This window comes from Gopherus flavomarginatus, chromosome 4, assembly GCF_025201925.1.
Source record: "Gopherus flavomarginatus isolate rGopFla2 chromosome 4, rGopFla2.mat.asm, whole genome shotgun sequence".
NCBI lineage: Eukaryota > Metazoa > Chordata > Testudines > Testudinidae > Gopherus > Gopherus flavomarginatus.
In genome coordinates, this window is record NC_066620.1 from 113111617 (window position 1) to 113128585 (window position 16969).

Genomic DNA, 16969 nt, shown 5'->3' on the forward strand with positions numbered 1-16969 from the left:
CGACCCCCAACTGAATCCTCCTACAGTCCACTTATTAGATTTTCAATCAGGCACCTTTGTGCTTTCTCTCGTGTGAGAAGCTCCCCATAAACATCTTCAAAGCCATTTCATTATCCTACTTAAAATTCTCCTTTTCCATAATGCCTACAAAAAATGTGACAACAGTGTTTGTCAGCGTTTGTTTGGTTTTGGTGTGCTGAGATGACTAACTTATCATGCTGACCTCATTGTTTCTTAGTACTCCCCCATCGGTCTGTCAGTCTAGTCATCGGTCTCTCATTGTACGCATTGGCCTGGTCGACGCCAGAACATTAGGTTGATGTAAATCACCTTGTGTCAACCAATTTGTGTGTCTAAACCAGGGGTGGGCAAACTTTTTGGCCCGAGGGCCACATTGGGGTTGCAAAACTGTATGGAGGGCCAGGTAGGGAATGCTGTGCCTCCTCAAACAGCCTAGTGACTGCCCCCCTCAGAACCACCGACTCATCCAACCCCTCTGCTTCTCTTAACCACCTCCTCCCAGGACCCCCCCACCCCTAACTGCCGCCAGGGACCCCACTACCTATCCAACCCCCCCCCCCGCTCCCTGTCCCCTAACTGTCCTGACCCCTATCCACACCACCCCCCCCTGGCAGGCCCCCGGGGACTCCCACACTTATCTAACCCCTGCCTCCCACCCCCAGAATCTCTGCCCCATCCAACTGCCCCCTGGTCCCCAACCCCGGGACCCCCTGCCCCTTATCCAACCCCCTGACCCCCTTACCATGGCACTTAGAGCAGCAAGTCTGTCCGCTGCGCCGCCCAGCCAGAGCCAGACAAGATTCTGTGCTGCCCTGCAGGAGTGCGCAGCCCTGCTGCCCAGAGGGCTGCTCGTGCTGTGGCATGGCTGCGGGGGAGGGGGGACAGCAGTGAAGGGGCTAGGGATATCCTCCCTGGCCGGGAGCTCAAGGGCCAGGCAGGACAATTCAGCCCATGGGCTGTAGTTTGCTCACCTTTGGTCTACAGTTAAATTTTGTCTCTAGCCAACATAAGCAAACTGTTAGAGCAATGCAGTAAAACCATTTTGCTGAATGGCATGGAGCCCTGGTCGACCTGCTGAGGCCAACACAGTGCAAGTGTAGACCCAGTGTGACCTGTGTCAACCCTAACAGTCCTCCAGCAGCTATTCGACAATGCTCCTATCTCTGCAACAGTGACTGATCTGGTTACCATTGTGAACTCCACTGCTCTCGGGATCACAGAGACTGGAAGCCACTCTACCCCTTTAAAACTCACATGTGTTTTTAAAAACGTCTTTTCCTGGTTGCCAACCTCGGTGAGCACACGTAGTAGCTCATCCCTGTTGTGTGCAACTGCCCAGTGGACTATGCTGGCTCCACACACTAGTCATTCTTCTGCTTGGAGTAGACAGAGAAGCATTGTTTCTCTTAGGCCTGTGGGAAGAAGAGACTGTGGAGACACAGCTAGGGACCAGACATAGAAACATGAAGATCTACAAACAGATTTTATGGGGCATGCAGGCAAAGGGTTATGACAGGGATCAACATCAGTGCCATGGGAAAGCCAAGGAACTTTGCCAAGGATACCACAAGACCAGGGAAGCCAACAATAGATCTGGTGATGCACTACAGACCCGGTGAGACAATGAGCTTCATGCCATTCTTGGCAGAGAACCCACCAGCACCCTGCAGATCTCCATGGATAGCTTGGAGGACCCTGAGACAGAGAACCCTGCCGTGAGCAGCGAGATGCGGTAGAGGGCTGCAGCCATGCTGCAAGCCATAACCTGTTCAAAACTCTGGCCAATCCTGCCTGAGAAGCATGGATGAGTTTGATGAAGGGGAAGGGGCGTTGGGGTCAGTGTGTATGCATTTTTCCTTACAATCTTTAAATTTAAAGACACAGATATCAACCCTTCACTGTTTCATTCATACAAAAAAAGGTAAAGGTACAACAAACAGAGGCAGAGTTCTCATGTGCTTTTTATTCTCTTATTGGGTTAGGAGGAGGATGGGCTGTGCAGAGCACTTTGTTTATTTATAGAGGGATGTTCCTTTTATCCTCCTGAGAGATCTTGATGAAACTTTCATGGAGATACTCTGCAATACTCTTCTGAAGATTAGGAATGGCTGTCTTATTTCTTCCTCTGAAATAGGACATTTTCCCATTCCATTCCTCAGTGAGTTTGGCTGGCACTGTAGCAAGAAACAGGCTAGCAGTATACAAGCCTGTGTGGCTTTGGGATGCCAGTAGCAGCTGTGTTTTCTGTGTCTTAATTTCCTTCCCAAGTGAGATATCAGCTAAAAGCACCACCACCTATGAAAAATAGTGCCAAGATTCAGTGCCATTTCACTATACTTGTACCCATGGAATAGGGACTGAAATTTTATTGCTTCATGCAGCAGAAAATTCTTCTCTTCACTCGTCTCAGTGGGCCATACTTACCATGGCTGAGGGGAGTGCAGTGCTATGTTGAGGTGCTCCATAGCTGAAGTGTCAATAAGCATTTCTTATTAAAAGTGTTTATGGGACTAAGGGAAGGAAATTTTAAGCTTAATTTTCTCTTTCCATTGTAACTGTAAATCCCAATCGTACATCTCTCTGTTATCAGCAGCTTCAGGCATGACAGCCTTGAGGGATGCCCCCTCCACACCCATAGAATACCTGACTCTGATAAAGAAGAGGATTAGAGAAGACATGTTCAGCAAAATTCTACTAACCAGTGCTTCATTGGACCATGAACAAAGGGTTGGCAGGGCCAGGATGACTGACAGCATGGAAAGGGAAAGAGAAAACAGGATAGAAGCTCCTCAGGATAAGAAGAGAGAAATGCATCAGGACATAATGTGTCTTTTCAGGCATGACACCTAAATGCTGCAGATACCAGTTGACCCCCCAAGTCCAAAAATCCCAGACTCCTCACCTGTTTCAATCCTTGGAGAACTCCATGGCTGCTTTTCCCTGCACCATTGCAGGAGACCATTAATGGCCCTGCACACTTGCATGATGACTTCCACCATGGATTGTCCAACTCCAGAACTGACTGGCACACTGACTGGCCGCCATTTGGTCTTGCAGTCTTCTAGAATGTGATCATCATTTGCTTTTCAGCTGTCAGTGCAGATCTCAATCTGGTTTCCATGTGCTGGAGGGCTGAGGCAAAATCAGCACACAGATCCAGGAATGTAGTCTTCTGCATTCAGAAGCTCTGCAGCCACTACTCTTTGTCCCAAACCTGCCTATGTTGCAGTCCCACCAATCAGTGCTCATTTCTTGAGTCCAGAAACGGTGCTCCACTGTCAGCTGGTGCTCCATGAATGCCATCAACAACCTTGAATTGGTTCTCACTATGTCTCACAGCAATCTGTCCTAGAAGAAACTGTTATATCCCCCGTTGTTGCGGTACTTTCTGTGGGTCTGAAAATACCAGAGGATCACATGTTCTGTATTTTCAGCATTCATGGGAATAGTGTAGAGTTCTGTGGCTCCGTGTTTCAGTTAGAGGTGGCAGACACTGAAAAGTGCCACCTGGATTTGTGGGATCTTTTTTTTAAAGATGTGAAAATTATGGAATATGGATGGCATTATGGAATGGAGTAAGTTGCATGCTGAGAACTTGACTTCTAGCTCCCAGAGATCCCTGAGTGAGTAATTTCTACCTCATAACACATTGTGAAAATTTCCCAAAAGCAGACCGCAGTGTGTAGCACACTGGGATACCTACCTGAAGTAGATTATACTTTGCATCAACACAGGCATTCCTGCTGAGTATGTGCAGTGCCGACTCAAGTAGCCAAGTATGCACGTGCTGAAGCGATATGCAAACTCTGATGACTGTGTGCCAATATAACTTTAATCGACCAAAGTTTATTTTGTAGGCATGGCTTTCTATTGTAATCTCCTTGGAGCTAAGGACCTGCTTTTGGTTCTTTATTCATACAGCCCCTAGCACAGTGAGGTCTTGGCCCATGACTAGGACTCCTAGGTGCTATGGTGATACCATTTTTTAAAAACAATCTATTTTTGGTTCCATACATGGGCGACGTTTCAGAATACCACCCCTCCCTGAGTCAAGAAGGAGCCATGTCCAAGGAATTCAGCAAATCCCCATGGCATATTTGAGCCTCACCGAGGGAACGGGGAGCTGAGCTCTGAGAGCTGCACAATCATATTTTGAATATCTATACATCCTACTATAAGGGGCACCTCATTTTGGCAATTTTCATGGATAGAGCTTATTTTGTTGACAGAGGTGGGAAAAGTACCACCACTTTTTGTTTCCAGTCCAACCCCCTTGGCCCAGCAAATCAGCCCAGAATTAAGGAAATGCAAAGACAGCTTTTGTACCCACTGTGCAGACCTGGGTATTCCTTTGCCATTTCCAAAGTTATGAGCTTAAGTATTTCTCTGTATTATCAGAGATAAAAGTGCCATTATGAAAGCCAGGAAAGGGAAGGGTTTGAGGGAGAACATGGGACATGCAGGGGATAAGTGTGCAGTGCACTGATGCCTACTTTAGATACAAGATATTGAGCTAGTATTATTTATTCAGCAGAAAATTCATATGTGAGGTATGGGAGATTTTTGTCTGTTATGAAAGTAATTGCCAAACTCAGACTCTTCTTTATTTTTAGCTTGGCTACAAAGAAATATATAGGTGCCACAAACTATAGAGAGAAGATTCACAGTACCTTAACACCATGTGGGTCATTTCTTTTTTCTGGAAGTGAAGATGGTATAGCATATGTTTGGAATCCAGAAACAGGTAACCAATCAATTATTTTACAATATTAGGCCAGGTTGTCAAGCTGTCTGGAAGAGCCTTCTTTAAAAAACAAACAAACAAAAACCAAACAAACCCTTTTTCTTTTTCATTTAATAACTTTGGTGCAAAATAAAAATTTAGGCTGATGTCCTTAAGTCTATAAACGTAAGGTCCACCTTCTATATCTGTTGTTAGTTATGCTCTGAGTTAAAAACTATATTCATACGGGAATAAATCTCAATCACAGATAGTATCTCAGATTTCTAGTAGTAATTAAACACTTCTAATTTGGTCTTTTTGTTCAGTTGTCCTTTCCACATGATACCAAGTATTTGTGTATTCAGATTAAGACCCTGTTCCAAAGCCCATTGAAATCAATGAGTGTCTTTCTGTTAATGTCTGGGCTTTGGATCAGGCTGTTATTAAGAGCTGTTTATTTTACTTGCACGATTGACTGATTGAAGACCTCTGATAAGTGAATGATCAGTATACATAGCCCCGTGGATGTAGGAATACTAGGCTTCCTCATAAATTGCCCTCAGAACTGGATAATTCCCAAATAACCACTAAAATACAAAAAAACCCTGCTGGACAAAGCGCAAGCAAAGTACAAATAAAAGTTAGAGAATTTCTTGTCTAAATTAACCTTATTGTACTGTGTGTACCAGAGAGGAAATTAAATGTAGTGGTTAGTAACAAAAGTTTGGTTTTGTTGACTTTTTGCTTTGTTCTTTTATATTAAATTACAACGTAGATCTTCAAAACATTAAACATTTAAAAACTGGCATTTAGGCAGGCCGGTCTGTTCTGAAGATTTTTTTGAAGGCATCTTCAGCCAGGGTTCAAAACTACCTGCACATCATTGCACGACTTTCCCAGTACCTATCAAAAATAGGTGGAATGTAAGAAGAGAGAGAATTTGTAAATAAAAGCCCTGAGCCTAAAAAGATTTATGCATGTCTTTAACTTTATAGACATAAGTTGTTCCATTGAGTTCAGGATCAGGGCCAAAACTTTTATGAAATGGTGTGCAAAACTTCCATTCCCATTGGTCAGTATGACTGAAGCCTGTGACTAACATAACAAGCATTTTCCCAGAAAGATACAAACACATATTATTGTTATGTGCCATTTAATATTTTTTAAGTGGATAGTGCTTTCCAAGTTATCAGTTAGTTTAAAATACAAAGGTTGAAATCCTCTTCTCTAAGATTTTGGTAACATAAATATAATATAGAGAGATGAGTGGATATTATAAAAAGTTGCAACATTATTATGTCAAATTTTTATGATAGTACAAATTAAGAACTCTGTTTTTCCTTTCATAGGTGATCAAGTAGCCATGTATTCTGACCTCTCCTTCACATTTCCAGTTCGAGATGTCGCCTTTCATCCACATGAACACATGGTGTCATTTTGTGCCTTTGGTCAAAATCAGCCAATACTTGTGTACATTTATGATTACAAAGGTACTGTAGAGCATTTCTCAGTGCATAAGAATCTTGGTAGCTGTTTGTTTAGCTTTTTAGAAGTGACTTGCAAAGGTTCTTTTTTAAAAACAAACAGAACAAAAAATCAAAATCTGCCATGCAAGAATTGTGCTGAAATCTCTAAACCAGTTTAAGATCAATACTGAATTAGCCTCAAATTTACCTTTCTGTCATGATGTTGCATGTCTGAATTCCTGACTTGTCATCACTTCCCTCTCCAGGTCCTACCCTCAGCAACCTATGCTGTGCTAGTGATGTCATGTCAATCGTTAGAACCCTATGTCAATCTTGGGCTGGATTATGGAGACAGGCAAACTTACTTTTTCTCAAAATACACATAGTTTAAGGAAAACCTTAATATATGCTTTATGATTGATGGTATATAAAATAATTTTTAAAAGCTGTATACAAATGTTTTCGTTGATGAGGAAAATCTAGGCTCACTTGAGGCAAACTCACATCTGCAGTGGAATTCCATAGCAAGTGTGTTATCATCAGGGATCCTAGAAATCTGTTTGTTTTGGAAAACCGTGAAATTTGGAAAACCATGAAACTTTGTGTTTTTACAGAGAATCTTTGAATTTTTACATTTTGTGAAAAAATAAAAACATATACAGTAGAACTATGTTTATCCAAGCCTCTGTTTTACAGCTCACTATATTAAGCAAACCGGGGCTGTCAGCCCTGGATGGCGAGGTTTGGGTGGCCAGCCCTAGCAGTGGGACTCCCTATTGTGGCTAGGGAAGCTAAAAGTTCAGCATTTCATTTTAATTGCAGAAAAACATGGATTTGTATGGGTTTTCATTGGACAATATTCAGATTTTTAACACAGAAAATGAGATCCCTGGCTATCACTAGCATATAGTTAATTGTATACTTAATTAGTCTTTTAAACTGGTAGGTTTCTTGATATTTAAATTTTGTTGGTTACTATTCAGTAGCATCACTGTTTTCTTTGCTGAGGATATTGTTTCAATTGTCATGTTTCATCTAGAACGGCAGATATGACAAAGGTGTGTATATATAATATATTATGCAGATATATATTTACTTTTTTTCCGTTTACGTCTGCTGTAAAGTAATAATTGCATTTTGTGCTGATAAAGATGAATTGTTGACACAAAATACTAAATTTTCCATTTAGTTGCTATCTTGATAATATAGAGTGAATAATTAAGAAGAACCTGCAACACACTTACTCACTTTATATTATGGTTCAAATCCTCCATCTACTGTACTGACACATGATTTTACTGAACTGATTACATTGAAAAAATTTATGGTCAATATTGAATGTTAACTTTTAGTCGACTAATAAATCTATTCTGTGTAGCTGACTAGAGAACCACAGATAATTGTCTCTTTTATTGAAAATTAATTGTAGGCCTGGTTCAGGAAAACACTTAAGCATGTTCTCCAATCTGTCCTTGTTCAGGAGAACACTTAAGCATGTGCTTTAGTATTTTCTTCAACAGGGATGTTTTCCTAAATTGGGGCCCATCACAGTTCTGGAAAGCACTCTGCTTTGTCTATACAAAGAAACAAAAACTATTATTTCCTGCAAGTAATCCATATTCTATCATGTCAAATTAAAGCTAAGAACTAATTTGCGTTATAGCAACATAAATATTTGTTAATATGCATATAAATTATATTAATAAAGGTGAAGAAAATTAGCTATTTGAAATCACTAAACAAAATTACATTCTTGAATTGGACAGGTTTCATAGCTGTTTAACTGTGTACCTCATGGAAATTCATTTTTCTATTTAATGGAAAACATGGTTGAGTCTTGAACAATGAAACAGGATCACACCGAGATTATATTGGTAGTTAAAGTTGTCTGTTGTTTTAACAAAGTCACTGATCTTTTCTCATCAGTGAGCCATTACATAGGTTGCGGTCTTTTGGGCATAATCTCTGTGACATACCAGGGTACAATCCAGACTGAATAGCCAGGTCACCTCTGCCCTCAAACCTGGGGTGCCCTTTAAAATTCTTTGCTGCTATAGCCTACAGTCTGCTCACAAAAAGCTTCCAGCATGCAAGTCACTGCCAGCTATGTCTGTGTATGTGCTGCAGCCAGCTACACCTTCGCTCTTACCAGCCTTGATTATACTGCAGGATGACCCAACACATCCACAGTTTTAGATTTCCCCCTAGGAATATGTGTCCTGGACAATACAGGTTTATATAAGATCTGTTATTGCTTTAATAGAAATAATATGCATACACCTTGTTACCCCCAAATGTAGTTTCACAGACACTTCAATGTAAACACACTGGATTAGATAAACAATGAAACAAGTTTATAAACTACAAAGAGAAAGATTTTAATTGAATACAAGTAATGAGGCATAAAAGTCAGAAATGGTTGCAGGGAAAATAAAGATGAAATGCAACTGTTGCCTAACTTAACAAGCTATGTTAAATTCAAAGCACATGCACTAAGCAGTCTTACTGACCAAACTTCTTAGGTTAAGACCCCTTTTACAGTTTAGTGACTGCTTCCTTTTCCCTTCTGGTGCAGTGAATCAAAGGACAGAGAGAGAAGGAGAGGAGGAATGTTTGTCTTTCCTTTTTATAGTGTTAGCCCCTCTCCTGAAAACATTTCTAACTGAGATTCAGGAGACAGTCTATAGGGAAGGATGTTCCCTGCTGCTTTTTCCTAATGTGTTGGAGCTTCTTTTTTTTTTCTTCCTGCTTGATGACTCTGTTTACTACTTAAATGCAAATTAAGTAGCACATATTTCTTTGTCTGAGCCAGACCTGTTTGCCAACCTCAGTTTGGAACATGAAGAACAGCATGCAGTGGATCGTATAACTTCACATACAATGTTGCCAAACACATTTTCTCAGAACAGTAATGACCAGCAAATTATGAGTTTTCAGAGAATACCTCACAAGGCACATGTTGCATAAAGATTATTACAATAATATGTAGGGTATGGACACGGATATGTTCTGACATATTCTGCTACTAACTTTTTGTTCCTTTTTGGTTAAAAATATTTACTTTGCTTTCTGAAGACAGTTTTAGTGCATTGGTATTAAGGAGTTAATCATGCAGTAATATTAATTTTAGTCACTGGTACCATTTTTAAGATTCCTATCATTCCATAATTTGGCTTAGATCAGCTGGTTTAAAAATACCCTTTAATATTTACAATGAGCAAATTTTAAATAAGGAGTGCTGAAATCATTTGTCTTCCTGATGCAGCAATCTAAAAACTGTAGAAGTCGTGTGTGGTTAAAAGGCAACTGGGCTCAGCTTTTATCAAGTTAATACCAGTTAACGCTAGTACCTGGCAGCTAGCCCACATGATTGTCTAATTGGACCCTAATGACCCTGCAATGTATATTGCCAAAAGCCTTTTCCCAAAACCTGAGGTTCCCAGCCCCTAAGCTGTTTCGCTGAATATCTCACTCTGCATGACTAGGCCTGCTCCTGCAGGATATCTCCTGTGCCTAAATGTGTTCAGTTGTCAACTTTAGAAATTTTTCTCAAAGACAATTCTCTAAATGAGCTCGGCGCCACTGGGCTGGAAAACCTCCAGGCGACGTTAGTAGAAGAAGCAGTGAGGCTACAAAGAGAAAGAAATAGCAGCGTCTAGTGACAGAAAGAAGTAACTGAATTACAAACTCAGGATCTTCAGTCCAAGTTAACCAAGAGGTACCACTTGGTCACCTCCTTGAGCACCTGCTGGACTGGACCCAGCAAGTTACTAACCGCAACTAAAGTAGAACCCTGCATTTTAATTTAGTCATCATACTTTATCCTTTAGTTTGTGTTTCCAAATGTACTTGGTGTTTTCAATTTTACTTTTCCTTAATTGTATGGAAAATTGACCTTTTCAAAATATAAATGATCTGCAGTAGAGCCCTTGTTTATCCAAACCCATTTCTGAAAACACTTTTTCATGTATCTTGGCAGTTTCCTAGACATGAATTAATTACTAGTACATAATCTTTCCTTTATCTCAACTTGGGTTTATTTGAATAAATTTTATCCCCCTCTTCCCATTTGAAATAACAGTATTCTTCCCTATAGCTACTTGCAGTTACGTTAATCAGTTGTAATCTATTTTATTTGTGTAAAAAAAAAAATATTTACAAATAAAAGAATCGGAAGTTAGAAAATGTATGATTCGCTTGAATTCAATGCCAGTCACTTACTTTTTTGACTTGTGTAGGACAGCCTTATTAAGGTCATATTTTACTAATAATTTTATCAAGAGAAAACTACTGCTGACTAAGTGTTGTGATGAATCAGCTCAGTATTAGAGGATGGTGAATACCAATAGTGGGAGGAAATCAGACGTGTGTGGGGAGAGGGAGAAAGAGGGAATTCTGGAATCAACAGAGAAGTTGCTATTTTTGGAGATCCTTGAACAGGGATGATGTGGCAGGAGGGAGATGGACCAGCAGAGAGAGTGCGTGTTCGTGTGTCTGAGTGTGTGTGAGAGAGAGATAAGAATGGCAGAAGGGAGTCAGACCTACAGAAGTTGTACTCCAGCACTGGGAAAGGATGGCAGTGAGGAACCTGGCACGTAGGGCCAGAGTCTTTTGCATTCTTAAGCATGGCATGAGGGGATTTTCTCTTAAATTTACATTTGTCTTTCTTGTTAGCATCTTTATCATAAATTTTGATAGAGATTCAGTGGAACCAGAGCAGGCATACATAACAATAGCCAGCTGAATTCTTTGTGTTTTGGTAACTGAATACTAATACTGCACTATTCATTATATTCCTACACTAACTGAACTTAAATTGTAGATTCATCACAGCCATAGTATTGTCATGTTCAGAATACTGCACCTAACTTTTAAATTGTTTTGCCAAGAGTTTTATGTAATTTACTCTTTTCTTGTTCATATGTTTTATGCACTGTTGCCTTGTATTTCTAGAGAGAGCTGGTAGTGATCCCTATATTTAGGGTGCTTAACACTTTCCATTGTTAAAGATTCTTATGTTTCTTTTTTGGGAAGCTCCGAACATCTCCAGTGTTTGCAGAAGGACTTCGAAATTTGGCAGGGAAAAAGCCCTCAAGCTAGAAAAGTCCCTTTTCTTTGTTCCATGGAATCCCATTTGGGTTTTGCTGAGTTGCAAACTGTTTAAAGTTGTTACTTCCTTTTTTTTGCTTATGTTCCTCAGAAGAACTTTCACAGCATACCAAAATAACTGAACCTTAATTTTCTAAAGAACTCGGCCAACACGCTGGTAAAGCAGCAGTAGCAGATTGTTAGTGGGAACACCACGGAGCTCCCAGAGCAGCTGTAGAAATGGGGTGGTGAGAGACTCTGGCTGGGGTCACCCTCCTTTGATTATCCCAGGGATCCAGCACATTGCCCTGGCAATCTGTCCACCTTTCTAGGAGTACCATGTTGGACAACAACCCCCAGCATATCAGGTGTAGGGAGTGTAAGAGAGTGCTAAGTTGGGCAAGCTTCTCTTGGACCCAGCTCATGATGCCATCAGGTCATCAATGCTTCTCCCTTCCTTGGGAGAACAACCTACTCCTTTTAACAGCTACTGTAATTAGACCTGTAGCTCAAGTGATAAGTCTGTCAAGTAGTGAAAGTTCAGGTTTCAGCCCCGATAAGTGATATGTGATATAGGGTTTGTTACATAGTGAGACATAATGAGATTTAGTTTTATTGTATTCCTTTAAAAATACAAAACCCCTAAATTACATACAAACAACCCTAAGATAACAAGTCATTTAGATTTCAAAGTCAAGAGAGATTTGTAGTTGCCCATGCAACTTCAGTTTTGCACTCTTGTTGTATGCATTATGATATAGTCTTTAATGGCAATAATCACATACTATTCTTTTGCCACAAGATCTCTGCCTCATTGCATGCACCAAAGGACAGAATTAAGGTTGCCTAGGCCAGTGTTTCTCAAACTGGGGTCGCCGCTTGTCTAGGGAAAGCCCCTGGCGGGCCAGGCCAGTTTGTTTACCTGCCCTGTCCGCAGGTCCAGCTGATTGCGGCTCCCACTGGCTGCGGTTCACTGCTCTGAGCCAATGGGAGCTGCTGGAAGTGGCACGGGCCAAGGGATTTTCTGGCTGCTGCTTCTAGCAGCTCCCATTGGCCTGCAGCGGTGAACCGTGGCCAGTGGGAGCTGCGATCGGCCGGACCTGCGGACGGGACAGGTAAACAAACTGGCCCGGCCCACCAAGGGCTTTCCCTACGCAAGCGGCAACCCCAGTTTGGGAAACACTGGCCTACGCAATTGTAAAACTGGCCTTTGTTAACTCAACTATGTAACCTAAATAACTTTTTCTTTTAATGTAGGGTTTTTGTGTATAATTTATCTTTATCTTGTTCAGCAAAGTCTTAGATTTAATATGACCTATGAACTCAGTGGGGTTTGTTTCATGGAACTACTAAGACTTGACCTAAAATGTTAATGTTGATTATTTCTGCAGTTGCACAGCAGGAGGCTGAAATAGTAAAAGATCTCAATGGGTCACTCACATCAACAACACCCAGAGGGCCACAAATTCTTAGCAATTCTTCTCATATTTCTGCACAGAAAGATTCAACAGTGTCTCCAGCAGATCAGTTTGTCCGTGTTGCAAGAGTATCTATGAGAATGCAGAAAGTGAAGCAGAAACTTGACTCTGTTATGGTATGTCAAATTTATTTATATTTCCAAGCAAATTGTAAAGTCCTCTCATACAGTGCCTATATTCTATATAGCACAAGCACATATTACAAAACATTTGTACATTGTTTGTAGATCTATTCTCCTTTTGAGTCCCATTATTGTCAATGCACTTATTGTGTCTTTTCAGAGACTAGATCATGTAAATAGAAGTTATTTTTAGTATCTCTTTTTTTAACCACCCATCAGTGACCAGAAGTTCTTTTGGCAACACCCATTAGCATTAATGTGAATTACATATCTACATATCCTGACTGTTTGTTTGTTTTTAAAGGATCCATCTTCATCATATTTTTGCTTTTTAGAAGATACAATTTGGTGGCATTCACAATTCAGCTAATCATGTCTAAGATGTACAGTGCCTCCAGAAAATCCTTTCCTAACCTCAGTAATAATAATAATATTTCCACTTAAAGTATAGCAAGAAATAGTCCTGTCTCTAAGTTACACAAGGAATATTAATATTAATTAGAGGAAATTCTTGTGTGCTTGATACAGAACACACAATACCTAACCTTGTATAGGGTAACAGTGCCTTCAAATTTTAGTCTAATACTTTGCCTAGATACATATGTATGACACAGTTGTACTCAACTATGGTTAATCAGAGATCAATAATTAAATCTGAAAAACAAATTTCTACTGATATGTAAATATTCTGATGTAATTGGAGGCAAAAAAACAAATTATACAGCCACTATATGTCTCTCCCAAAAGCGAATGGCATCCTTGTATCAGAATCAAGAAAAGAACTTTGCAAGTCTTGAATGAACACACATAATTAAAATTGTTGGCATTACTTAAAAATGACAAATGTTTACACTATGTCTCTGACAAGTTACATAGTTATGCTGTATCTTTCAAGACTGTAAACTCACATGACTAATACTAAGTCAGAAATATTCATGTAATTATGAAATAGTTTTTATGAAGGTTTCATTTTTTAATTAAGATGCATTTGCCAGTTTGGCATCACTATCACTTAAATTTTAAAATAATTACTTGTTATAGAAAATTTACTATTACCTCACTTGCTTTTTCTTTTAGTAATCATTAAATTGAAGAAACTTGTTCAATTATATATTTACACATAAGATCGTGTTTACTTGAGTGAAAAGAAGTTAAAATAATTATGGTTGGATGTTTCCTATCATTAAACCTTATTCTTTAAATCAATATCATTAAATGTGATTAAGTCCATCTGTATCCTGATAATCTAGTTTATGTATGCATTAAAGGCTAAATTTTTACCATATGTCTGAATTGCATCTACAACTTTTGCAGATGCATACACAAACTACCCAGTTTTCATACATCAGTGAGCTTTTCATACATAACTTGCACACACCTGCATTTTGCCTGTGCACATCAGGCATCTATATTGAAAAAATTAACCACTTGGGCTCAGTGTTGATCTGATTATATATAACAGGGATAGGCAACTTATGACATGCATGCCAAAGGCGGCACACAAGCTGATTTTCAGTGACACTCACACTGCCGGAGTCCTGGCCACCAGGGGGGCTCTGCATTTTAACTTAATTTTAAATGAAGCTTCTTAAACACTTTAAAAACCTTATTTAATTTACATACAACAATAGTTTAGTTATATATTATAGACTTATAGAAAGAGACCGTCTAAAAACATTTAAATGTATTAAGTATCAGAAGGGTAGCCATGTTAGTCTGGATCTGTGAAAGCAGCGTAGAGTCCTATGGCACCTTATAGACTAACAGATGTATTGGAGCATGAGCTTTCGTGGGTGAATGCATGCATCCGACGAAGTGGGTATTCACCCACGAAAGCTCATGCTCCAATATGTCTGTTAGTCTATAAGGTGCCATAGGACTCTTTGCTGCTTTTAAATGTATTACTGGCACATGAAACCTTAAATTAGAGTGAATAAATGGAGACTCGGCACAGCACTTCTGAAAGGTTGCCAACCCCTAATATATAAGCATATATCCTTTTTATTCCTTTATGTTTCTTCTCCATTCCTGGAATATCTTCTGCATGAGCTCTGAAGAATCGTTTTCAGTCATGTTGTGGTCGCTACCTTCTGTGCTGCTCTCTGTGTACCCAGTCCATCTTGCTTCTCTCCTGTCAGGAGGCGGATATTAGTGGATAAAGCAAGAAGCTTCCTTTTCTCCCCTTTTCCCCATGGCAAAGCATGCAGCCTTGGAAGCATTCCTATCCTTTGTTAGCCCAGAAAATGAGAGCCCAGAACTCAATCTTGGTCTCAGCTTTAGGAGTGCACAGCACTAGTACTAGATCAAGCCAGGTTATATTTAGTAAAATGAGTTACTGTATATTCTCTTAAGCTTAAAAGAGACACCGGAATTTTCTTTGTGAATCAAGTGTTGATGGTTGGCCTCTGCCTCTCAGAGAAATAGGATTGATATACACTGTAGTAAATCTTGGCAGCACTTACTATTTATCTGTGCTTCAGAGGATTAATGTTGATAATTTATATTATCTCAGTTCAAAGTAGATTTCATTGACAAAACATTTAATGCCGGAGGGCTGGTCTACACTGGGGGGGGGAGAGGGGGATCGATCTAAGATACACAACTTCAGCTATGCTATTCGTGTAGCTGAAGTCGAAGTTTCTTAGTTCGACTTACCTGGCCATCCTCACGGCGGCAGGGAGACTACCATGGCTCCCCCGTCAACTCCGCTTACTTCTCCTGCTGAGGTGGAGTACAGGTGTCGATTCGGGGATCGATTTATTCCATCTAGATAAGACCCGATAAATTGATCCCCGATAGATTGATTACTACCCGCCGATCCGGCGGGTAGTGTAGACGTGGCCTAAGTGTTCGCCTAACATAGCAAGTCACTAAAAAATCCTTTGTATTGGATTTCTTTATTTATATAATAAAATTCCCACTGTCCTCTAGCGGCAAAAATACCAGTTTAGCTTTTTCATAATCAGAAGATCATGTAGTATTTCTCATAATGTGGTTGTGAGGAGGAGATTTCCTACTATTACCTTGGGTCTGTGAAGTGACACTTTTTAAAATATCCAGAATTAAACTATTAACTTCATTTCTATCATTTTAGAAGTAAGAAAAGTCTAGTATTTTATAGCATTTGTTACAAGTCCATTTTTCTTCCTTAGTGCTGGAGTCAGCTATGTATTGGCTGAGATACCTCTGGTGCCAAAATACTCCTGAGCAATATTGCCCCCTCCTTTTTCTTTTTTATGTCAATTTTTAATGCAGTTTTCTCAATATTTTTTTTAATTTTTATTGAAAAACATTGTTAAAATGATAACTGAAAATTTTCATTTATTGGAAACTTGCAACCAGTACAGGTTTGAAGGCTTTTAAGAGCAGCGACAACAGAAGGTTAGGATTTAAAATTAAGAGTTCTCTCATTTGTACAAACTGTAAAAACTGTTGTGGTTTTTGTGGTATTCCAGCATAATCTTACCTCAGAGAATCTTTAGTATGAGAGAAACTAGGAGCTTTTTACTTCAGGTGACTTCTAATCACTTATAATGCTATGAATTAGCATATTATTCTATATGAGTACAAAATCTGATTTTGGAAAATCCTTCATATTATCCCTGTATAGAATATATTTGAGATGTAAAATACCTCCCTACTGGTAAAAAACAAAACAAAGCAAAACAAAATCCAAAATTTACAGAACTTGTGCCACTAAGCCTCTGAAAGAGTACGTAGCCTTTTGAACAAAAATTTGAAGCACTGGTGAAACATGATACTGATAATATCTAAGTCAGTGGTTTTCAACTTTTTTTCATTTGCAGACCCCTAAAAAAATTTTAAATGGAGGTGCGGCCCCCTTTGGAAATCTTCCACATAGTCTGCAGATTCCCAGGGTCCGTGGACCACTGTACTATGGTAATGACAACCTTTTGTGGACCCCATAAACAAAGTCTGCGGACTCCTAGGGTCCACAGGTTGAAAACCATTGATCTAAGTGATCAAGTAGAAGAAGCTGGCCACTTGTCCTTTTTGTCTGCATTAACGACTGCGAGGCAGATCCTCAGCTTGTGTAAATTGTCATAGCTC

The 16969-nt window shown here is 39.8% G+C and overlaps 1 protein-coding gene across 5 annotated transcripts in view; it reads left to right on the top strand.

The window, feature by feature from the left end:
• Nucleotides 1-16969, top strand: part of AHI1 (Abelson helper integration site 1) — a 197158-nt gene that overhangs the window by 45892 nt on the left and 134297 nt on the right. For all 5 annotated transcript variants that reach the window (XM_050949466.1, XM_050949471.1, XM_050949469.1 and 2 more), the window contains 3 exons: nt 4635-4765; nt 6094-6234; nt 12690-12892. In XM_050949466.1, coding sequence (XP_050805423.1) covers nt 4635-4765; nt 6094-6234; nt 12690-12892 — 475 coding nt within the window. The remainder of the gene's footprint in view (nt 1-4634; nt 4766-6093; nt 6235-12689; nt 12893-16969) is intronic.